This window comes from Halichoerus grypus, chromosome 3 (genome assembly GCF_964656455.1).
Source record: "Halichoerus grypus chromosome 3, mHalGry1.hap1.1, whole genome shotgun sequence".
NCBI lineage: Eukaryota > Metazoa > Chordata > Mammalia > Carnivora > Phocidae > Halichoerus > Halichoerus grypus.
This window is the reverse complement of record NC_135714.1, coordinates 134772606-134798480: the sequence shown is the minus strand read 5'-3', so window position 1 is coordinate 134798480 and position 25875 is coordinate 134772606. Positions and strand designations below refer to the sequence as shown.

Here is a 25875-nt window from a genome sequence, read left to right as displayed (position 1 = left end):
TTTAATATTCTAAATCACTGGTGCCACCTTCTAGTGAAAACAGTATCTATCAGTTGTAAAGTTCTTTTTTTTTCCCATCATTACTAGAAAGAATGTCTTCTGATATAACAATCTAATATTCCAGAAACCACCTACAGAAACAAATCTACAGGGGTGCCTGGGCTCAGTGGGTTAAGCTGCCGACTCTTGGTTCGGCTCAGGTCACGATCTCAGGGTCAAGACCTCAAGCCCCGGGTAGGGCTCCACACTGCTGAGCATAGAGCCTGCTTGGAATTCTCTCTCTCCCTCTCCCTCTCCCTCTGCCCTTAGCCTCGTTCCCTCTTTCTCTCTCCCTCTCTCTTTCTAAATAAACAAACAAACAAAAAAAAGAAAAAAATAAAGAAAGAATTCTACATTTGGGTAAATATGAAACCTTTTCAGAGTCCTATTATGCTATTTAGAATAAGCTCTCATTTTTTCCTTCCTTTTCTCATTATCTTCCTGAGTTTGGGGAGGGCAGTTTTCTCAGTCAAGTAAGATCATACTTCCTCAAAGAACATAAACTTTTGCAACGGTAAAGGCTTAAGGTCATTTTACTACTGATCTGAAAACTATTTTGAAAAAAATATCTAACAATAATTCTAAATTGGCTCTGATTACACTTAAGAGAGGGAGATACAACTAACCAATTGGATGTTCATATAACTGTAATTTGACAGAAATCCCAATGAAAAAGTGATCAGCTACAGGGATTTAATTTCATTGTGTTGCTTACATATTAAATAGAAAATCAGAAATAAATAATAATATATTAATATTCTTGACATTTGCAGCTTTAATTTTTCACTGATGTATTCTCCCAAATGTGCATTTATTTCAGATACTATATTTACTAAAAACTTTAAAGGAATGCACAGAGGGAAAAATTATAAAACACTGTGATAGTGAGAAACAAGAGGAAATTTGAACAATTAAACTTTATATATTTTTGAAAACTTTTCCATAATTAAATATGCCTTCTAAGACAATTTATAAAGTTTGTCAAATATTTCTTACATCACTTATAATAGGAAATTGATGTGGGAAGTGAGTCTAAAACACAAACTCAGAAAAATATTATCACTTCTAATTGATCAATATAATCAAGATATGTTTTTAAAAATAACACTGATAAATGCTGGTCATTCAAAACTATTTTGTAAGTAACTCTATTAAAATTATAAATATCAATTAATTCACCTACCAGATTTGCAATGATATAATGGTAACCTTTAACATGTTTTCCAATGGTAATAACCTAACAAAGATAAAGAAACAATTATTTAATACATGCAAATAATATAAATTAAAATTATTGATGTTATGACCCAATTGAGGAAAAAAGTGGAATTTTATTTTCTGATATTCTATGATGAGTCCTACTTGACAAAATACAATTATCAAATCCAGAGAATATTTCTCTCAGAAAAAAGTAACAATACATTTTAGTGCTTTATAAATGCTATCTTTCAAGAAGTCAATAACTGAACAAATAATTACTTCAGTTTAGTCAACAGTGAAAATACGGTCACAAGATTTTAAGAAATGTAAAATGAAAAGAATATTGAATCCATAATAAGTCACAATTTTATTCCTACAAAAGCTATTTTTCTAAAACATTAGACAGCTGAAACCAACACCTGAGATTTTATATTCACACATCGACACTCAAACTTATAGTAGAACATAAATTTTAAAAAATATTAATAAGCATATAATTCTTATATGAATCTATAAAATAATATTCCCATCTTAAGAGTCTTGAAATGTTTGCAATTTAGTTCAAATGAACATTTTTATTTCCAGCTTGAGGCAGCAAAACATCAGAGAAGCTCATCTTTCTCCACAAATCTAAGTCAAAACTCAATGGCAAGATAAATATGGTCGTCTTGGTAATGCTCACGACAGTTTGGGGCATTACTGAATCAATGTGACTTTTCACTGATCTATAGCAATTCAAGAGAGTACACATTGGTGAAATGACCTCACTATAGTCCTAGTACTTAGATATTCAAATATAATTTTTATGTTTAATAGAACTGTCACACCAATAGAAAGCATGAAATGGCAGGGCTGCAGACAAAATTTCAAACCATTAGCCTCGTTTATCCAGACAAAATTTCAAACCATTTCCCTGATGACACAGTTTTGATGGCTTCCCATTGCTTCTAGCATAATAAACAAAATCCTTAATTTATGCTACAAAGTCCAATCATCTTGCAAGCTTCTCCAGACCCTCTTTTTCCATTCTCTATACTAGAGTCTCATCAGCCCTCTGTTTAAGTATTTTTGTACATGAAAAGGCTTCTTTCCATCACCTCAGGACTTCACATATTCTATTTCCTCTGCTTGGAAAGCTCTCTCCACCACCATATCATTTGTCTTATTAATGCTTCAGGCACAAGGAATCTCAGCCCAATGTTACCTCCTGGAAAAAGACTTCCCTGACCTTCCCTTATCCCAGACAAAGTCAGGTACTCCAAAGCAATGCATTTAGTTAAAGAACAAGGGCAAAAATCCTAGGAAAGATTCCATCAAATGCCCCTTTGACGTTAAGTGATAGCTATTTAGAAGAGAGTTAGGGTTTATATCATTTTCTAACCTATTTTTATGTAATACAACTAAATCGCTTTTTCCAAGAAAATGAACCCTCTGTATTGAAAGGAAAATTGTGAAGAAAAGATGTCCTTCTGCATGAAAAATATATTAATTAGCATCACTTGAATTGAGTTGATATGTCCCTCATACTTCTACTGACATCTGTTGATTCTGCTTACTGTTCATTCTACTTTCTAAATCATGTATGTCTTCCTTCTGGGAATTAAAAACAAACAAACAACAACAACAACAACAAAATCATATAAATGGTGCTAGCAGTAGTTGAGTTTAGCATTCACTGAAAGAAAGGGAGGGGATATGAAAATTTACTAGCTCTGCCTCTACATAGGAATTCATGTTGACCATACTATCACATTTTTGCTTTATAATAATCGTTAACATTGCACTAACAATACTAAATTTATATTGATTTCTAAATGTTTCTGATGGCTGAGTCCGTTTTCCCACCCAATCACAATCAGAAATAAGTAACTCCAAGGATTTATTGAATGATAAAATACTCATAATCAACAAAGATTGATTCTCTTTCTAACTTTAAGCTATTATAACAATAAAGTTTCATCACCTCTGTTCTCTTATAAGTATTGATAGAGTGAATAAGTAAATAGTGTTTCCTTTTCTTGAAATGTACTTCAAGCCCACTTTTTGCTTGGTAAACTCTCTTCCTTAAAGGTCTTCCATGATCTCCTAATCTAAATTTTTTTCATAACATCCTGTTCTCTTCATTTATATATATATAAATATATAAATATATATATACCATCATCATAATTGCATACTAATTTCTGTAAATATATCATAAATATTCACCTTAATGGGGTTTTGCCTGTTTTATTTAACATTACTTTCTTGGATCCACCACAGTGCCTGTCTGGCAAACAGACACTCAAGGAAATTTATTGAATGAGTAAATGAATGAACCCAAGCCAGATAAATGCTGCCAGTATGTGAATTTCTAACTTGCAGTACTACAGTGTGACATGTAAAATTTATCTTCCCCTCTAAACATGGGTTAATGGGGGTACAGATCCCATTCTTCCCTTTCTTTTCATATTTAATTCTAGACACAAAGGATGTCTACAGTTAGTGTTTGCTGAATGATGCAACCAACCATTGTACACACTCATTTAACAAATTCAAGAGTGTCTTTTGAAAATACAATATACATGTGCAAACTCTCTGTACTTTTTGAATGGATGTCCATATGGACATTTAATCATCATATATTTGTTTCAAAACATTCCATTCCATATATTCCCAATTTCTCCATAGTTTCCCTCTTCTAGTTTTGGAAATAATTAATTTCAAATAGACATTCACCAACATTTGTTATGATGATCCATGAATACATAAATTCTTTACAAAAAGACTAATAACTATTATTAAAATTCAGTTTTAATGAGACTCTCCTATGAAATTCAAATGAGTTGTTGAGGTTCACATTTGAACACGAGACCTTCAGGTTAAAAACAACCTTAACTTCATCTCCTGAGACAGGAATCCAAGATTTTTCCACGGAAACGTTCACCACTCTGGCAAATAACATTTAGCTCTTTCTCATAACAAGTTAGTTTTATCCAGTTATTTAATATTTTATGCAAGATCCATTTTGTATGTCTTAGGGCCTGTATTATTACGTATCAATTAAAGCTGCATCAACATTCATGTTTGCAAAATGCTTTGTGTTATACAAATTAGTGAATTAATTGTCTCCGCAAAGCCTAGAAAGACCTAGAAATGCATACTTAGCTGCATATTTTTCTTCCAGTCCTATATTATCCCAAGGAACTAGCAGCCACTACACACACACACACGCACACACACATTTATCAGTTGGGAAAAGAAGCAGATACCCAGGGAAGCGGATCTTAACTCACTAAATCATGACGCTGCTTCACCAACATCCCTGGTCACTTAACCTATGTATATAATATAGTGGATCTTATTTTTATCATTAGGATATTACTGAATGGCTGTCCTATCCTAAAAGACCTTAAGTGGAATCAAGGTGGTATGGGAAGCACAGATAAAACATCCTTATGTCCAGTAAGCTTCTCAAACATCAAACACAGACTATGTCTCTCCTACATACAGGCTTTCTCTGAAGACTCATATGCATTCAGACAATATAGGCTTAATGTTCCATACCGTGCTCTAATGTTTGAAGTTCTCCATGTTTTGCCATGAACTACTCACTTTTCCCTTAGAACCCCAGCCTTATTTTCACTTAATTGGTGGCTATTCCTTTATCTCTAAAAAGTTCAACAAGTTAAATTTTAAATTTCCAACTGAAAATATCGAAGTTTAGGGCAATGCTTACCATATAAAACAGAAGACTCAATAGTTACATATTTAATATAGTTAATGATTAATATGATGTGTCAGCATGATTGAAGACCATCTGCTATTGCTAACCAAAGCCAGAGATAATTTAATTGATGATCTTTGCTGCATCCTACATGAACCATAAAGGAAGAACTGCTGTTCAGCACCTCACACAAATACTCACTGCAAATGCTGACACTGCATGCACATTCTATACTTGGTGCCATTAGAAAACAGAGAGTAGCCAACCTGGTCTACGATGTCGTTTACTTTATCCCGTTCACAGTCTAGGATTACACGCCGTTCCTTTTTTAACTCCAGATCTTGAAAAAGTGATCGGTATGTCTCATCTTTCTTGTCATTGTTAATGTTTCCCACATTGATAGCAGTCACTTGCCATTTCTTTTCAGCAGCAGAATCCAGCACAGCTTGCAGTGTTGATAAGCCTAGGAAGGCAAAGAAAAATGATGACTGATAAAAATACTTGAATAACTCAGAATTACGTTGTGAAATTGACAGCAAATATATTTTTAAGGCTGATATTTTTGTGCAACTGAGGGGATGTTGACTCCTCTAAAAAGCTACAATGATGATCTTTATCAACATCGATTATTTCCGCTTCACATCAAAAACTCTTTTATCTATATGCTGTTGTTCTGACGGAAAGAACCATGGTTTGGGAGAAAATAGTCTCCCCTTCTTTCAGCTCTCTCCGCTGTCTTCTTTCGGATATTACTGAAGAGTAATGTCTGTGATACCTTTGGTTAAAGTGAGATCCAAAGACATTACACACATTTCTTTCTCTTACAGAATGGGAAAGACTGTTTCTTTACATAAGACAGTCTATCATTTCACATTAACATCCTCAAGAGGTTGCAAACATTTTCAGGGAGACAAATGTACATAAGTCTCTGTGAGCATACGAGCCAATAATCTCGATGAGGCTATTATCTTTCCTCCTATTGTCTTTCAGTCGGCAGTTGTTTTTCCTCAGCCTTCTGTCACATCATATTTTTGTTATCGGGACTGATCCCATAGAGATTAAAATGTTCACCTATTAACCCAGATGGTAACAGTTAGTTTTCTAGCTCAGATTTGTTACATTTACTTAACTTTCCAAATGTAAGACCCATTTACTATTTATCAGTAACTTTGCTTATAGCATCATACAACTTAGAAAATTTCTTTTTCTTTTTAATAAAAATACATTACCTCATATGTAGGATTGAGAAGGGAAACAATTGGGGAATTTATTACCTTAAGTTAAATCTGCAGTTTAGCACTTGGAAAAGCAGTACATAAACTTGTCTTCCATATCACTTCAATTCTTCACAGCCAACCTAAATTCTTCATTTCTATTAATAACTTAATGAACAACACAAAATCTGGGCTCCAAAAAGAATTCAGGACTCATCACATCATCTTCTTGATTCCAGAAAGTCCTACATCTTTCTCAGAAGAATGCTGATTTCTTTTTGCCTATAAAATGTGGGATTTACCTAATGTGATCACACTGCTCTATAAATTTTATTAATATGCTACATTTTATTTCAATCTATTTACTATGGCAAAAATACGTACTTCTAAAAAAAAAAACTATCGAAGCTGGAAAACCATTATTAAAAATTGGATTGATTCAATACTGGCCAAGAGTATATAAGATTAGCCTAGAATGTCTTTTTATACAAAATGCAAGGAAGCTCTCCAAAACTATCAGCCTTATGTCAAAAGACTCAGGAGCCAATGTGATGAAAATCATTTTAAGTAAAGATGAGGCAGTTTGGATATCAATAAGAATAGTAACTGCAAAAGACTTAAAATATATAACATTTTAAATCCATGAATTCTTATTAATATCTAACAATATAAACTGCCAAAACTGAAACAGCAAGAAATAGAAAACTTGAACAGACTGATAACCAGAAAAGAAACTGAATCAGTGATATTTAAATATATATAAATATCTGGTTGCCTTTGAAGGATACTAGGAGCTGAGTTATTATTTTGAAATTGGTAAATAAAGGAAAAGAAACAAGCATTTTCCTGCCCTTCCTATATGAACTATACTCAGGATAACTAATTAAGACAGCTTTTCCTTTTTGGAAAGATTCCATCTAACAAATGATGAAGGAATATAGATTTAGAATTACAACCATCCTGTAACACCTAGTGAATTAATGAATCAAGGCAACAATCATTAACTGCTGCTAAAAACACAGAAAAAGAGATGACCAGAAGTTACATGTCTCTAAATAGGAATATTTAACATCACCTATGGAGTATTCCTGCCAAAAAAATGAACATGAATCTTGCGAAGCTTCTAGATCTAGCTACCAATTTATAAGGAATATGTAGCAGAGTAATATGCTAAATACCACAGTGTTGAAATCATCAAATTGAAACTCTACATATGTTATTAAAGACTTAAGAGATATATTAACCAATTGGGAGATAGGGACCTCATTTTTATCTTGATTCAAATAAACTGTGGGGAAAAAATGGATGATGATATTATTGAACTACTATTAATCTGCCTGCATATGATAATGATATTGTGGTTATGTTGAAAACAAGAGTATTCTTTCACAACACAAACTGAAATATGTACAGATGAAATGACATGATGGCAGGTATTTGTTTCAAAATAAATGTGAGGGACAAAGGGATATAGATAATTACAGGATTCCTTGCATATTGGTCATTAACAAAGCTGAGTTAAGAGTCCTTGGGGGTCTTCATACTATTCTATTTTTTATTTAAAATATTTCATTATGAAAATTGAAAATAATTTATTTTTATTTCAAATTGGGAAGTTGAACCATAAATTGAACTTAAAGTGAAATTTGTTTTTTTGGCAAAACAATAATTGTTTCCTCTGTCCAGTCATGTAACAAAAACATGGGCTACACAAGAATTTCTCAAGAGAAAATTTAAACAAGAGACCACATTTCAGGGGTGTCTGGTTGGCTCAGTCGTTAAGCATCTGCCTTCGGCTCAGGTCATGATCCCAGGGTCCTGGGATCGAGTCCCATTTCAGGTCCTCTGCTCTGTGGGGAGCCTGCTTCTCCCTCTCCCACTCCCCTTGCCCATGTTCCCTCTCTCGCTGTGTCTCTCTCTATCAAATAAATAAATAAAATCTTTAGAAAAAAGGAGAGAGACCATATTTCATTGTAAAAAAATTCTATTAATGATAAAATTTCTTTTAAAAACATCATGGATCACCTATGATTTCCATTAGGTATAAGTAAATCTTTCCATGATATAATTCAAACACTTTTCCTGTTTTTCATCATCAGTGAAGATAGAACATACAGCTGGCCATCATGATCAATTCAACAGTTCTCAAAGTGCTTGAAAACAGTTATTAAATCTATCCAGTCTTCTTTCCTGAGTAGGAAAAAAAAAAGCTAATTTTCTAAACCTCTTTCACTATCTAGGTCCTACTTTTCCACATTCTAATCTTTATGCAACTAACTCTTCCTTGTTACCTCCTTAAAAACATTATATCCATGAATGATCTTCCATATGCTATCCCCATATTGTCATATAGCACTGGGATTCCTTTCTTCTGGGCAGAAATTATTTTTGTTTTTATTTAATCATGAAGTTTACCACATACTAAAATTTCAAGTGGTGATGTTCTTGATATTCTATTCCATCTCTCAACATATATTACAAGAAATTTTAAATATAAATAATGATTTGTAAATGGGTTTCATCAAGTGATATTTCTCTACCTAACATTTATTGTCAGTTCATCTTATCAAAGAATATGGAGATGATATATTAAATTTATAAGAATGCATTTAAAGAAATGGTTGAGTTTTCAACTAATTCATTCTATGTGTCAAAAATAACTCACAGTTGGTGTGGATTTTCTGTTATTAAAACTCTCAGAATTAATGTTTTGTAACCTATGAAGCCTAGAAACATTACATCCATTAAGAAACTAAATAGCTCAAGTGATACAATATCAGACTTGATTAATTTAGTGCCATCAGAAGACAATGAATAATATTAAATCATCTCCTAGGGACAGCCAGAAGTAACTCACAATCCATAATATAGTCTGACTCATGATTAAAGAGATTACTGTCCTAAGCTTAGTAATCCATATTCTTAGATTTGTTTTTGTTTTTTTTTTTTCGGTTAATAGTAACAGACCTCTTAGTCTCTCAACTTGCTTTGTGTTTTCCTCACAACTAAGAGTTTTGTATTAATTTTGGTTACTTTAAAATTAGCAGATCATTTTAAAAATCACTGAAAATACATGTTACAACTATTGAGGTGAAATTAACCTCTTCAAACCTAACACAAATTCATGTTCTTGGTCTCTTGGTACCACATTCTAATTAGGGGGAAAATATTACTTGAGATAATTACTCTTTCCTTTCCACACAAACGGGCATAAAAGTATCTTCATAAATACCTCCATCCCTTAATCAGACTATAAACTTGTATGGACAGTGGAAATTCTTTATAAATATTAGTATACTTCAAGTTATTAGTAAGTGGTAATTATTCTACTGTAGTATCTATACTATATCAGGATATTCGAATTATAACAGAGACTGATTTCTTATTACTGAATTACTCAGAACAAAGAAAGCTTGAGATACGCAGTTGTTCATCTACAAATAGGAAAAAAAAAAACCCAGAAAATAAACGATTCCTCCTAATCCATATATTTAAAATACATTCTAAAGTAACTCAAGAATATTACAAGATCTAAAATTAAGTTCTAAGCTCTAAAAATTCTCAGGCTTTTGGCTAAAATAAAGAACAGCTAGACTATGTTTTGTTGGATTACATTACCACTTCAAGTACCTAACTTTTGCAAGGCTAGTTATAGTTGTATAACTTATTTGTGAGCTGACAATCACCTTAAAACTCTCCCAAAGTATTACCATCAATACTTCACAGTTTCATCTTGAGTTAGTGTTAATAACACTGTGAGAGAGTTATAGAAATGCCATCAGCCTAAAGACAGGTAAAGTCTAAGTGTTTTAGTTTGTATATTAGTGGGTGGAATTAAAAATGATTACTGCAAAGAGGTATATTTCATTTAGACCACTTCTTTCTTTTCAAAAATATTTTCTTAGTTTCATTTAAAATTCACTGTCCTTATTCATCTTTTAGGCACAGAAATTAATATTTATGATCACTAAATCATGGCAGCATGCCTAGGCAGATTAGATTAACATATATTTCCCTCATTGACTTTCTCAGGAACATCTGAAAAGAAATTTATAATTTGAAAGTATTTTTATTCTATGCATGATTTGTTCTTGGAACCGGAATCAAAGTGCCTTCCCTTCAGGGAACAAATAGTGTGGTTCAAAATTAAAATCAAGACATAAAGATATAAAGCATTAGTTCTGGTTTTACTTACTGTCTATAGAAATGTGTTGTCTTACCTTATTGACATTGAACCAATAAATAAGAAACACATTTTGATTAATGTCTTGGTTCAAATTTAATACATAAAACTATATTTAATGCATTAACATAGGTAAGCCCATTACTCCATAGTTCCAAATGTATTGAAGATCTATCTACCTACTGTCTATGAAGTAATAATATGCTTTCAGGAAGAGTACTGGGTCATCAAGGAGTGGCAGGCTGCTGCAATATGGCTTGGATAAAGAGAAGACAGCGGTCCTAAAACATCACAGTCACCAAATGAACATTTTCAGCACTCCGTTCATGGGTAAACTTGAAATAGAAGAAGATGAACTCTACGAAGACCAAGCTGAGTCTATGTCCTCCCTTGTTTATAATTGGGACATGGACTCCTGGACTTGTTGCTCAGCATTTTGATGGATGGTGGGAAGGAAGAAGGGTTTAAATGGCAGTCTTAGTTAGGAGCAGTGCAATAAAAAAGCATAGAACATTTAAATTTTTTTTTCATCCAGCTCATATTTGGGGCAGAATGTTAGTGAGCCATTTTCAAGCTTTGGCCATGCTGCTCAAAAGAACATCAATTAGTGTATTTATAAATTGAAATTTAACAATATAGGGATGCCTGGGTGGCTTAATTGGTTAAACGTCTGCCTTTGGCTCAGGTCATGATCCCCGGGGTCCTGGGATTGAGCCCCGGGTCAGGCTCCCTGCTCAGTGGGGGAGGCTGCTTCTCCCTCTCCCTCTGCCCCTCTCCCTGGCTTGTGTGCTCTCTCACTCTCTCTGTTTCTCTCTCAAATGGATAATAAATAAAATCTTTAAAAAAAAACACCAGTATGTTTAATTATAGACTCTCAGAAAAGTAATTATTAAAAATTGAAAAACAAAAACTCTATGCCAACATTTTGGACAACCTAGAAGAAATGCATAAATTCCTAGAAACATATAAACTACTAAAAGGAAACAGGAAGAAATAGAAAATTTGAACAGACCAATAACCAGCAAAGAAACTGAGTCAGTAATTAAGAAACTCCCAACATATGAAAGTCCAGGACCACATGGCTTCACAGGATACCAAACATTTAAAGAAGAGTTAGTACTTAGTCTTCTGAAACTATTCAAAAAATAGAAAAGGAAGGAAAACTTCCAAATTCATTCTATGAGGCCAGAATTACCTTGATACCAGAACCAGATAAAGACACCACTAAAAAAGAGAACTACAGGATGATATTCCTGATGAATATTCTCAGTAAAATACTACCAAACTTAATTCATTAATACATTAAAAAAAATTCACCACAATCAAGTGGGATTTATTCCTGAGTTGCAAGGGTGGCTCAAAATTCACAAATCGATCAATATAATACATCACATCAATAAAAGAAAGGATAAGAACCATTTGGACAATTCAATATATGCAGAAAAAACCATTTGACAAAGTACAACATCCAGACATGATAAAAACCCTGAACAAAGTAGGTTTAGAGGGAACATACCGCAATATAATAAAGGCCATCTATGAAAAGTCCATAGCTAACATTATCCTTAATGGGGAAAAACTGAAACATTTCCCCTAAGGTCAGGAGCAAGACACGCATGTCCACTCTCACTACTTTTACTCAACATTGTACTGGAGTCCTAGTCACAGGAATCAGACAACAAAAAGAAATACCAAATTGGTAAGGAAAAAGTAAAACTTTCACTATTTGCAGATGACAGATACTATGTATAGAAAACCAAAAAGACTGCACCAGAAAACTGCTAGAACTCATACACGAATTCAGTAAAGTTACAAGATACAAAATCAATGTACAGAAATCTCTTGCATTTCTATACACCAATAATGAAGCAGCAGAAAGAGAAACTAAAAAAACAATCCCATTTACAGTTGCAGCCAAAATAATAAGATACCTAGGAATAAACCTAACCAAAGTGATGAAAGACCTGTACTCTGAAAACTATAAAACACTGATGAAAGAAATTGAAGATGACACAAAGAAATGGAGACATTCCATGCTCATGGATTGGAAGAACAAATATTGTTAAAATGTCTATACTACCCAAAGCAATCTATACACTTAATGCAATCCCTACCAAAATACCAACAGCATTCTTCACAGAACTAAAACAAATAATCATAAAATTTGTATGGAAACACAAAAGACCCCAAATAGCCAAAGCAATCTTGAAAAAGAAATGCAAAGCTGGAGGAATCACAAATCCAGACTTCAAGTTATATTACAAAGCTGTAGAGATCAAAACAGTATGGTCCTGGCACAAAAGCAGATACACAGATCAATGGAACTGAACAGCAAATCCAGAAATAAATCCACAATTATATGGTCAATTAGTCTTTGACAAAGCAGGAAAGAATATCCAATGGGAAAAAGACAGTCTTTTCAAAAATGGTGTTGGGAAGACTAGACAGCAACATGTAAAATAAAGAAACTGGATCACTTTCTCACACCATACACAAAAATAAATTCAAAATGGATTAAAGACCTAAATGTAAGACCATACAAATCCTAGAAGAGAACATAGGCAGTAATTTCTTTGACCTCGGCCATAGCAACTTCTTTCTAGATATGTCTTCTGAGGCAAGGGAAACAGAATAAAAAATAAACTATTGGGACTACATCAAAATAAAAAGCTTCTGCACAATGAAGGAATCAATCAACAAAACTAAAAGGTAACCTACAGAATGAGAGAAGATGTTTACAAATGATAAATATGACAAAAGGTTAGTATCCAAAATACATAAAGAACTTATAAAGCTCAACATCCAAAAAGCAAATAATCCAATTAAAAATGGGCAGAAGACATGAACAGACACTTCTCCAAAGAACACATATAGATGGCTAACAGACACATGACAAGATCCTCATTATCACCGGTCATCAGGGAAATGCAAATCAAAATTACAATGAGATATCACCTCACCCCAGTCAGAATGGCTAAAATCAACAACACAAGAAACAACAGGTGTTGGAAAGGATGTGGCAAAAAAGGAAACTTCATGAACTGTTGGGAATACAAAGTGGTGCAGCCACTGTGGAAAACTGGATGAAGGTTCCTAAAAAAGTTAAAAATAACCTTATGATCTGGCAATTGTACTGCTGGGTGTTTACACAAATAATACAAAAGTAATAATTCAAAGGGATACATGCACCCTTATGTTTATAGCAGCATTATTTACAATAGCCAAGACATGGAAGCAGCCTAAGTGTCTATCTATTGGTGAATTGATAAGATGTGTTATATACACACAAAGAATGAAATCTTGCCATTTGCAACCACATGGATGGAGCTGGAGAGTATAATGCTAAGCAAAATAAGTCAGTCGGAGAAAAACAAATACCATATGATTTCACTCACATGTGGAATTTAAGAAAACAAAATGAACAAGCAAAGGGAAAAAATAAAAGAAAGAGAGAGAGAGACAAAGCAAGAATCAGACTCTTAAACTAGAGAACAAACTGATGGTTCCCAGAGGGGAGGTAGGTGGGAGGATGGGTGAAATAGGTGATGGGGATTAAGGAGTGTACTTGTTGTGGTGAGTACCGGGTATTGTATGGAAGTGTTGAAGCACTGTATTATACACCTGAAACTAATATAACACTGTATGTTATCTAACTGGAATTAAAATAAAATTTTTTTAAAGTTGAAAAAAAAAAAAAAACCCTTATAATCCATGAGTGGCCAGATCCAGAGAGTGCCACATCAAGGACAGACCAAATTGTTTGAAATTGAAGCATGTAGAGATATACTGAGAAATGAATTCATAGAATGTATTTCTAAAGCATGCATAGCAATTTTTTATTACTGCCTTAATTTTCATTGCTTTGCCATCATATTACATTTTAAAAAGTTCATTCATGCATTTATTGCATGATTGAGTTACTTTTCTTCAGCCCTTAACCTCATACACTTCAAGGAAGTACCTCCTTATTTAGTGTTATGTGATTATAAGCATGCATCTTTGTTCCCTTAATTGGATAACAAAATCCCATTTCCTTGATCCAAGTAAAACACTATGTAAAGATCAAGTCTTTTACTAATATTTTGAGTCTTACACACTTATCTCTGAAAATAGTTTCAGATCCAGTGTAACACTGTTCATATTAAGACAGGAGCAGCTATTTGATAATACCTTGAAAATGTGTCCATAAGGCCGTTTTTGGCTTTAATATATAATACTTAACTTTAATATATAGTACTATAATATTCTTCTAATATTCTTCTCTCAAAAGATGAACTTAAACTCAAATCAACTTGTACAATTTCATGACTGGAGATTATCTCATCACTTCAATTTCATTTAATATTTCCAAAGCATGTATTAATAAAATGACTTCAAAGTGTTTCATGTTCTTTTCACAAGTACATAAACTCATACATCTTCACCTGATCATCTCCCAGAGTTTTTCTTCAGTATCTCTCTTCAAATACTAGAGTTTCTCTTTTTTCTATTTATGGCCTCTGTTGTCTATATGACTTTTCCCAAAAGTTCATGTTCACCTAGAGGGAGTCACACTGAGGGTGAAGTATGTCCCTAAAGAAAAATGCCACCTTCGACTTTGTCAAACAGAATTCATCTTCTGATCCTTCAACTTAGCCAGCAAGATTCAGGTTCTCATATCATCTCAAACTTAAAAAACACAGATGCTTAACCCTTATTAATACTATTTATTCAATATCAGCTCTGTTCCAGTATCATCTTAAGTGCTGTGTGTACAGTTAGGAACTGGACACCCAGTGTAATGGGTACTGCCTGGACATTGCGTTCCTGGGGCTTACACCCAGGACGCAAATAAAAGACATAATGTTTGGCCTGTTTGACTAAAACTGTCCCTGGAACATAGTAGGAGCTCAATAGCAGTTCTTGAGTTAAAGAACAAATACTACTATTAATTATAAATTGTGATAAGTACTATGTAGGAAAAGAGGAGACTTCTTTGTGAAAGAATAACAGTATGAAACGCAGCTCTGTGGAAATGTTCTATAAGCTAAGACGTGAAGGAGGAGAAAGAACTAGAGGCGTGTGCAGAGATTTGGGGTGAAAGGGTTTGGTTTGGTGCATCTGGAGACAGTGAAAGAAGGTTAGTTAGATGGATTTAGCTTAGTGAGTGAGCAGGACAGTAGCATAAATTGTCAGGAACTAGAACTTAGAGCCATGTTAGGGATTTTCAATTTTATCTTCATTTTAATGAGAAGTGTTTTAAGCAGAGGAATGATAAGGTCAGAAAAGCATTGAAGAGAATTTACACATTGCAGCTGCTTTGTGGAAAATGGATTAAAGAGAAGCAAGTGTGGAAATGGAGAGGGGAGAGAAGAAACATGTGGTGGTGGCCTGGCCTGGAGCAAAGACAATGAAGAAGAGCGTCCAGAGATAAAATATATTTGCGTAGTAGAAATCACTGCAACAGGATGCAAGGGTGAAAGAGGCATTCAGAATACTCAAAGACTTCAGGCTAGTTTTATTAACGTAACAGAGCTCTAAAGGAGTTAGCAGAGATCAGGAGGAAAGCCTATGAATAAGCTCAGTTTTGTAAGCCTTTTATCACATTAATAAGAAGTATGCTTCAGAATCACCCAGCACATTGCAATCCATATTTTCTTTAAATGGTTCTGTTTTAATTTTTCATTCCTCATAGGAATAGCAAAGCTCTCCCTTCTCAAAGCAGGGGGTAGAATTGTTGACATAGCAACTTTTTTCAGCTTGTAGAGTGCTGACAGGCTTTTCCACGGAGTATTCTCATTCTGGGAGGACAGGGCAGAGAATCAGACACCTAGCTTGAGCACTCCAGATGGGATTGCTGCAGCAAATGACTACAGACTAATCAATGGAGAATTGACTGACAGCTGGCTCTCTTCTTGTCTGCCCTTGCAGGTTAACAAGGTGCCCTATCTTGGTCGAAACAGGCTTCTGGGTTTCATTTGAACCTTTAAATATTCCAGGAAGCAAGCTGCTGAAGGAAGCCCAGTTTGGTACTTAGGTACTCTTACAATAGTGGTTCTTAATCCTTTTGAGTTTGGTTATGGGTACTGTCTTTAGAAAAATACATATGCAAACATGTGCACAAAATGTTCATCCAACTTTAGTAAGTACACCCACTGAGGCCAAATCATGGACCCAGGAAGAGTTAAGAACATCTGAGATTCCAAAGAAAATTAAAACACTAATTTGAAAAGATATATGCACCCCTATGTGTACTGCAGCATTAGTTACAGTAGCCAAAATATGGAAACAGCCCAAGTCTTGACTAATAGATGAATGGATAAATAAGATGTGGTGTATATACAGTGGAATATCACTCAGCCATAAAAAAGGATGAGATCCTGCCATTTGTTACAACATGGGTAGATCTAGGGGGTATCATGCCAGGTGAGACAGATGGAGAAAGACAAATACCACATGATTTCACTTATATGTGGAATCTAAACAACAAAACAAATGAATAAACAAACAGAATCAGAATCTATTTTTAAAAAGCAGGACCAGACCTATACATACAGAGAACAAACTATAAAATACAGAAAACAGAGAATACAGAGAACAAACTGATGGCTGCCAGAGGGGAGAAGGGTGGGGTGTTGGGCAAAATGGGTGAAGGGGAGTGGGAGATACGGGCTTCCAGTTATGGAATGAATAGGTCTTGGGAATAAAAGAATGTAGTCAGTGGTATTGTAATAGTGTTGTATGGTGACAGATGGGAGCTACATTTGTGGTGAGCAAAGCATAATGTACAGAGTTGTTGAATCACTATGTAGTACACCTGAAACTACTGCAACATTGTGTGTCAACTATACTTAAATAAATAAATAAACAAACAAATAAATAAATAGATAAATAAAATTTTAAAAAAGAACATCTGGAATTCTATGACACATACATCAAGCAGGTCTGTTACTACCAAACTTTGCAACAAGAGATGTGGAAAACACGATGGAAGTAACCGCCCCTGAAAACACAACTTTAGTATAATGAGCCAAGATTCTATCCAATTAGTATGCTAATCAATAACATCTCATCATAAACCTAGAATTATGAAAATGCATGGGTCTGGTGTCAGAAGACCTGGGTCAAATTGTACCAGCTGTTGGGCGCCTGGGTGGCTCAGTCATTAAGCGTCTGCCTTCGGCTCAGGTCATGATCCCAGGGTCCTGGGATCGAGTCCCACATCAGGCTCCCTGCTCGGCAGGGAGGGGAGAAGGGTGGGGTGTTGGGCACAACACCTCCCCTCCCCCACTCCCCCTGCTTGTGTTCTCCCTCTCTCTCTCTCTTCCACTCCCCTTCACCCATTTTGCCCAACACCCCACCCTTCTCCCCTCTGGCACCCTTCTCCCCTCCCCCACTTCCCCTGCTTGTGTTCTCTCTCTCGCTGTGTCTCTCTCTGTCAAATAAATAAATAAAATCTTAAAAAAAAAAATTGTACCAACTGCTCAAGTGGATCATGAGCAAGTCCTTTAACTCCTCTGAGATTCAGGGATGTCATTTTAAAGCAAGGTTAATGACAGTCATACCTTCTTCATAAAACTTTTGTATGTGAAAATATTTAATTGCTATTAATTTCTCTAGAAGTCCTTATTTACATATTTATTCAGTTTCACTTAAACCAGTTTTCAAGGCAGTCACTTCACTGACCTTCGACTAGTAATGTAGTCTCCATAGGGTCTTAGCTGCTGATGTGAGAAGGTGTTATTTACATTACAACTGAACATCTGGGCATTGGGTTGGCAGAGTCTATATCTTTAAATTGAATATTCACAACTTTTTTAAAAACTCTAAATATGTTTCTCAAGTTTCAAATTGCATTATTCATTTACACAGAAAAATTAAACCAAGTGACCTCTGGACTTTAACACCACATGTCCATAACATCACATGTAAGTGTTATTCCATAACATCACTTGTAAGTGTCAAGTGTCAATTGAATTTGACCCATTACAAAGGCATAGGGGTATTTTTACTTACCTCTGTCGCTGTCATAAAGATATGCAAACTTGTCCCATTGATAGTATTCAATCAAGCTAAGAAGTGCTCCTTTGAGGTCAGGTCTCATCTGAATGACAAATGGATGTGTGCCATCTGTTGGGAAGCTGGGAGTGATGAAGGAGACATGGAGCGTTCCACAAAATGATGTGATGGTATTTACAGACTTCTTGTCATAAAATCCAAAAATAGCATAGACTCCTCTTGAAAACTGAGAGCAGACTGAATAGGAAAAATAGAAAGGATAAATCATTGAAATTGGCATACAATAACGCAGATTTGCTTAAAATTCAGTGCCCTGTTATATGAAACATAAAATAATCAAATTGAAAAGATATAGAATTTATATCAATGATCCATCCAATGTCTGAGGACTTATTTACTTAGCACTCTCTTTGAGGAATTCAAAGAATTATAAAGCATTAAAAAGTAATTTTGGTTACAAGAAAATATATATATTATTTTTTTAACAAACCACGTAAGTGGAAACCTATTTTAGGACAGCCACATTGAAAAAATAGCGTAGGGGCTCTTGGGTGACTCAAGTTGAGCGACCAGCTCTTGGTTTTGGCTGAGGTCATGATCTCAGGGTCTTGAGATGGAGCTCCGGTGTGGGCTCCATGCTCAGCAGGCAATCGGCTTGAGGATTCTCTCCCTCTGCCCCTCCCCGCACTCCCACATGCACACTCTTTCTTTCTCTCTCTCTCTCTTTCAAATAAATAAATAAATCTCTAAAAATAAGTGTAAGTAACACTCATTAGTTATATGAAGAACAAACTACAGTTACCTGGCATTTATACACATTCATAACATCTCATTCCCTCTAATTTATGATTCTTTAAAAGGATTTATTGTGTTAATGATGCTTCATACTAGAAGGTCAGAGTGCTTATGAAGAGTTCTAATGCTGACCCAAAGTTCTTTAAGAGAAACCAGATTCAAGACTCACATGATACACAAAAAGACATATCACCAGAAAGAGACCTCCAACCTTGGGTCTCTCAGTCAAGTAGCATTTAAATAGAGTTCAGAACCTCTAATTTTAATCTTTCTCGTGGACTTCACTTACCCATATGAAACAAAGAATATTACCAAAATATTCTGATTTAGGACCATAATCCTTAAAAAAGTAATATTTTATTTGAAAATCTCCATCACTCTACAACCCCTTACCCTCTAATGATATACAGTAAATGGCATATGAAAACACCTTCTCCTACCCTTTTCCCCATAGTCAATCACTAATTATTGTTTATGATAATATCTAAATTTACTCAAATGTGGTCTACTTATCTGTATCTCCATTCCAATCATCCAAGTTCATTAACAGCCTATACTAACATTGTACTTGCCTTGTGGCTGGCACGATCTATGGCACATTAACTCATTTATTTCCCATGAAAACCCTTGAGGCAGGAACTATTATTATTCCCAAATAGGGATTTTGATAGGAAAACTGAAACACAAGATTTAGTGATTGGCCCAAGGTCACACAGCTAGTAAGTGAAAGATGCTGTGTTCAAACCTAGGCATCTGGATTCAAAGTCCATGCATTTAACTAATGGATAATACTGTTTTCTCACTTGGATTATTGGAATACCTGCCCAACTCTTCCTTAATCCAATATTCCCTTTCCATTCAATTCTCCACAATATAGCCAGAATAATTTTTTGAAAGACAAATCTGAAAATATCTCAGAAGTAAGGGTTACCTCGTCCAAGACTGAAACCTCTGAAATGCCCTATAGAAACCACCCATGCCACAATGCTTAATTCCACCAATTCAGGTCAACCACATAGTTTTAAATTATTAAATACCTGATATTTTTGTAAATCTCAAGGGTTATTTCAATCCAAGGAAATGGAAATAAGCTATCCGGTAACATAATCTACAACAAGCCAGAGCATAATACCAACCATCCTTTCAAATTAACTAATCCCATTTAAAGGATAAGACCAGTGCAATCTTATTTCATTTTATTTCCTTTACAAAAAATAGAATATCTGTAGAAAAATAGATTTGCTTCATGAATAAGAGCATTGCTACAATACATACAGATTCTAATAACCAATTCCAGACAATCAATAAATAATAGGCAATAGTTTTCAGCAAGTATTAAATGATATGCAAGGAAAGGAAAGCAAGATTGGTTATTTCTGTGAGTGGCTTTTATTTATCAAATATTTCCGTTTTCCTTTAAATATTTACTAATCTTCAGCTTACTTCTGTCTTTCTAACATAAGTTTTCTAGGATTTCTAGGTTTTATCTGTGTACTATATCAATTGGCATCTCCTCCTTTATTACCAATCTTCTGCATGGTAGTCTAATATAGCTCAGAAAACTGAATATATTCCTTTACATTCATTTCAATTTTAACATAAAATAGAGATGAGATTTCTGCCCTTTATTTATGTTCATATTTTGTCCTTGTCTGAGTACAGAAGAGGAAAATAACCTTTAATGTGTTTGACTGGGCTCATTCTTCACATAAGTGAAAAAACCCTTTCATTGTTAAAACCCTTCTAGGCAAATTCTGCGGTGATTTCTTATTTTATAAATTGATATATGTGTACTGACATGTACATCTTAAATCTTAAGTTTGTTCAGAAATTGATGATTCCGTATGACATATAAAAAGGGGAAATTGCTATAAAATTCTCTCTGGGTTGATCTTATTTCATTTTCCATGAAGTGTTGGCATGTTATCTAAATACTATAGGAATATCAGGCGATCTGATTTATTAATGAGACCTCTTCTTCTCATCATAAGGGAAAGAGCTTCTCTGATGGGGACAGTAGCAACAGTATCAGCAGAATGCTTGATAAAGGACACTCCTGTTTGAATGCATAGACAGTCTTAATAAGGAGCCATACCTTTCATTTTCCATTTGTTTTAGACTCTGAAGTGAGTTGTCAAGGGGCCTCCTGGTCATTGTGGCCATCTGGAAACACTTGGCTTTGGCCCAACAACAGGCACAAGCTGTACAAGACTTCACAAGAAATTACAATTCACCTGATTCAAAAGGCACTTTTTTTTCAGGCAATTCAGCTAATTCTCCAATGAGCATAATTTGGTAACAATGGCCTTTCTTTCCTGACTATCTCTGGTCCTTCCAAATCCTCTTCCCTTATCCTTTATCTCTTTATGGTACATATTCAATTGTCTATTTGTCTGTAGCTTCTTTTTTTTTCTAGGTATTTCTCTCTTCATGTCTCTTTTCTATACATACGATTAACAGTCATTTCGTCAACGCTGCTCCTCTCTCTCTCTTTACCTTAAGTCAATCACTGTCTTTGTCCCTAAGCATGATAAGGATATCATTGAGATTTACAACCAGGAATCAATCAGAATGCTGACCTGAGCTGAGGTATTTTGTTTATCCAGTTTGCAGTGATCATCTCAAGATAAAACAAAACAAAACAAAAACAAAGAACTTCGTGCTACACTTCTAACATTCTATCCCCCAAATACCCCAGAGTATTTTTGCATTCTAACACTGATGCTTTCCCCAGTATACCACAGATACATGACCCTGTTGACAAAATACATAAGAATCTTAGGCGCACTGCCTTGAAATTACTCCTCACTTGATTAGAAATTAAATTGCTCATTATGATCTCAACTTTATTTCCCAGCTATCCTTCCAAATTTTAAAGCCATTTCCCTAACTTATAACCATCTTCAAAGACAGGATTTACTATCACTGAGAATATCCAAATAATGTGTCACAAGCGGTAGAATAATTCCAAAGATAGCTTTCCAAAGTTAGTTAGATAATAACAGCACCCTACATATATTCATTCTTTTCCTACGTCATCTCTGGAGGCAGAGGAAGGAACAGAAAAGATCAGTTTCACCTCTAGTTCCATGGCCCATATAATCACCTTATGAAACACTATTACAACTTTCTGAATGATTATGCTGATTAATATTAAAGTTGCATTCATGTCTTGAGACTCAAAACTGATTGCAAACTGGTAGGTAAAGATGCTCTTACTGAGTTCTACTTTAATAAAATATTTAATATCAACTTTGAGAAGCTTAGCAAAGGGAAGTCCTTTTAAAAGACACTTTAGGTCAAACAGCAGAAATTATCATCTCCTGGGTGTAAGTAATTTGCTGATTATTGCACTTTTTATTACAAGCCCAGATGATATAAGCCAATAACAATGCTGATGGTGCATCCACCGCCCATTTTTTTTTCATGGGTCATTCTGCTCATTGGTGCTGCTAATGTAGCATACTCGATACAGTCTGGAGGACCTTGCATGGTTATTTAGTAGAGAGGCAAAAAAAGAACAGGGCACGATTTATTTTTGTTTTACATTTTTTATACTAAATTGCCATTCACTTCAATGAAACAGCATAGGCTGCTTCATAAGCAGGAATAGTGACAGCCCCTTTGCAGCTTGTGCAAAGTCTGATAAAAGCTGCATCACCAAGCAATCCTGACTTCAAAATCTGGAGCCCACTGAAAATATCTCTTCTCTCCTCACTAAATTTCTGACATTAACCCCTTGCAAACTTTGACCCTGATTTTACTATTGAAATTTCCCTATCATCTGTCAATAATGATCTCCTACTCACTAAATCCAATCATCTTTTTCTGAGATCAAGCTTTCTTAGCCTCTCTGAATCTATTAATCAAAAATTTGCTTCTTGATCTCTCTCTCTCTCCCTCTCTCTCTCTCTCCTGCTATTAGGCTTGTTCTCCTCCAATCCCTTCTCCACATTGCTGCCAATGTAAAATCATACCATCTTGGTACTTTTCCTCTCCCTCTAATTACCTTTCACTCATCTTTTTTTTTTTCACATCCCAAATTAAAAAGGCATTCTCCAAGGATCTGTCTTCTGATTGTTTTTTCTTCTCTTTTTACATCTTATCTCTTAGTGGTCACATTTCTTTTAAGAAGGTCAAATTCAACTTTTTATGCATGCTTCCCCAAACTTCATTGGCACCTCAGTTGTCTCCCTTTGTCTATTTATTTACTGTATTATTTAAATACATACAGTAATCATTCAATGAAATGAGCATGGTGTTAGGCTTAGAAACTGCCACAGCAAACAGGGTAAATATTGTCCACGTTAGCTGGAATTGCTAGCCTAGCTCCAATCTCTCACCCTCCAATATCACCCACTGGAAAAATGTCTAATTCCCTATCATTCAGCTACTTCCATAAAAACAGGGGGAAAATCCTGAAAATTTTATCTTACAAATCATGTGTTTGTGTTGATTTTTTTTTTCCTTTCTGCTCGTGGCACCATAACTCCTGTAATCATTGGTCTTCCATATTTCAGAATAATTAATTCATTATTCTTCTTTGTTCTGTTCATGACATTTATAAAAATCTCCATTTTATTTTACTTCATTCATTCCCCTCTCCCTTGTCCCTGTCCTCCACCGCCCACTTGTGATCTCTCTCAAATAAATAAATAAAATTAAAAAAAAAAAAAGAAAAGAAAAAGTGAGCTGCAACAGTGTTGGCAACTAGTAAGATCCATATAAGTCTCTTGTGACCTCCCTACATATTATATTCCATATTCTAATCAATGTTGGTATTAACTATTTATTAGTCATGTATCAGGACTTTGTCTTTTTTCTTTAGCCTAAAATACACCAATTCCATAAGGCAAGTGTTCATATATTAAAATAAAACCCTTCTTTTCCAAATATGAGGGTCACTCCAGACTTTTTCCTTTCCTTAATCCCCACCATACAAATTGTCACAACTGCCCCCTTTGACTTCTCAAATCTGTCCTCTCCAACTCGCCTGGCATTGTCTTCATATGGTCCTCAAACATTTATGACTGGATTGCTGCAGTAACTTCCCAAATAGCCCCCTTTATAATAAATCTCTTTCTTATCATGGCAGATATAACGCTCCTGCTTAAAATCCATCGATGTCTCCTCATTGCTTAGAGAATGATATACATAACAGTGCTCAGGTGTTACCTGCTCTGTGTGGTCTGAGTTACATGCCTCTCCTACATGTGATTCTAAAGCAATCTGCATTTTTGCATGTTAGCCTGAGTTATAATTGTTTGGCTTTGCCCTTGAACTCTGAGCTAACTGACAGCAGAGAATGAAGTGCTGTTTATCTCACATACTTGGCACACAAGCACTTGACAAATGTCATGTAATAAAATACCAGTTCTTCCATGAAGGCTGTCCTGCTTACCATCAACTGAATATGATTTTCCCGATTATGAGCCCCTCCCTCACGGGAGGTACAGTATGAAGTACAGCATGTTTGAGTGAGCATGTGTATGTGTGTGGGGAGGGGCGGGGAGGGTGACTTGTGACCTCCTCGAGAGCAGGGTTCAGTGTGAGAGCAAAATAAGAATACCTGAATTAGAAGGCCAATTTCATCCTTCGCTGGTCATCTGGTAGGAGGAGTCACTGAACCTGAGCCTGTTTCCTTGTCTACTCAGTGAGGATATTAATTCCTCTCCTGCCTAACCTGGAGGAATGGTTTAACGTTTAAATTCGATAATATAGAGAGAAATGCTGGGGGAAATATAAATCATGAAATAAATGTGCTAATGACAGAAAATCCAACCAGAGGCATTTGTATTCTCTGCAATACCCAATTCAGGAATTTTCACAAGCACACCATCACATATTTGTTGAATGAATATATAAAAGATATAAAAGAGCTTCCGACAATGAAATTTCATCTGTCATTTCTGTTGATACTGGGGTAATCATGTCAGGACAATATTTTCATCCTTCACTATCATACTGCAAAATAACTAGTGTTCATTTAAAATTACCCATGAAATTTAGTCTCTTAGTTCTTATAATAGGAAAACAAACCAACCCCCCCAAAACACCATAATCATTACTATAAGACAAACCCTGAAATATTTGTAAAATCTTATTATTTTAAGCTTTCAAAATATATTTGATATGTGGAGAATGTGCACCAAGAGAGGTGAAGTTAACCTTAAAATATAAATAGTGCAGGGTGCACTTGGAAAGCTAACGAAAGAGGTGAACTCCTTTGTCTTGGACGTATGTCCAGTAACACATTTTGTACTTGAAAATATCCTCAGATATTCTCACAAGCTAAAATGTCTTACTTATATAATTCGGGGAGTTGTTCATGCCTGAGAACTTATCATAAACGACATGTATTCCTTCAAAAAAAGGTAATTGTAATAGACGGCACATGAGACAATTGTTTTCCATGTTAAAAAAAACTATAGTTTTCTTTCTTCTTGGAAAATCTAGGTAAATACAACAGCCTGTTCTCACAGTGAGATGGAGTAAAACTATCTACTTTCCATTAATGGGGTTATTTTAAAGTTCACATATCTATTGGGGGGCACCTTTTTTCACTGCCAATGGACAGGAAGGGTCTCCCCCTCCCGAGCTAGCAGTTAGCACCTCTTACAAAACTCTCTCGTCTCTTCAAAAGCCTACTATTCTGCATCTACTCCTGCTCCTCAGAGGCCAACACAGTTCCTAACGAAAATACTCACTATAGAGATATTGAATGAAACACTAAAGAGTCA

At 34.9% G+C, this 25875-nt stretch overlaps 1 protein-coding gene across 3 annotated transcripts in view; it reads right to left on the bottom strand.

Moving 5' to 3' along the window:
- The window catches only part of GRIA2 (glutamate ionotropic receptor AMPA type subunit 2), a 142712-nt gene that overhangs the window by 55312 nt on the left and 61525 nt on the right, over nt 1–25875 (bottom strand). For all 3 annotated transcript variants that reach the window (XM_036088961.2, XM_036088960.2, XM_036088959.2), the window contains exons 3-5: nt 18338–18577; nt 5212–5408; nt 1223–1276 (exon numbers count right to left, since the gene is read on the bottom strand). In XM_036088961.2, the coding sequence (XP_035944854.1) occupies nt 1223–1276; nt 5212–5408; nt 18338–18577 (491 nt within the window). The remainder of the gene's footprint in view (nt 1–1222; nt 1277–5211; nt 5409–18337; nt 18578–25875) is intronic.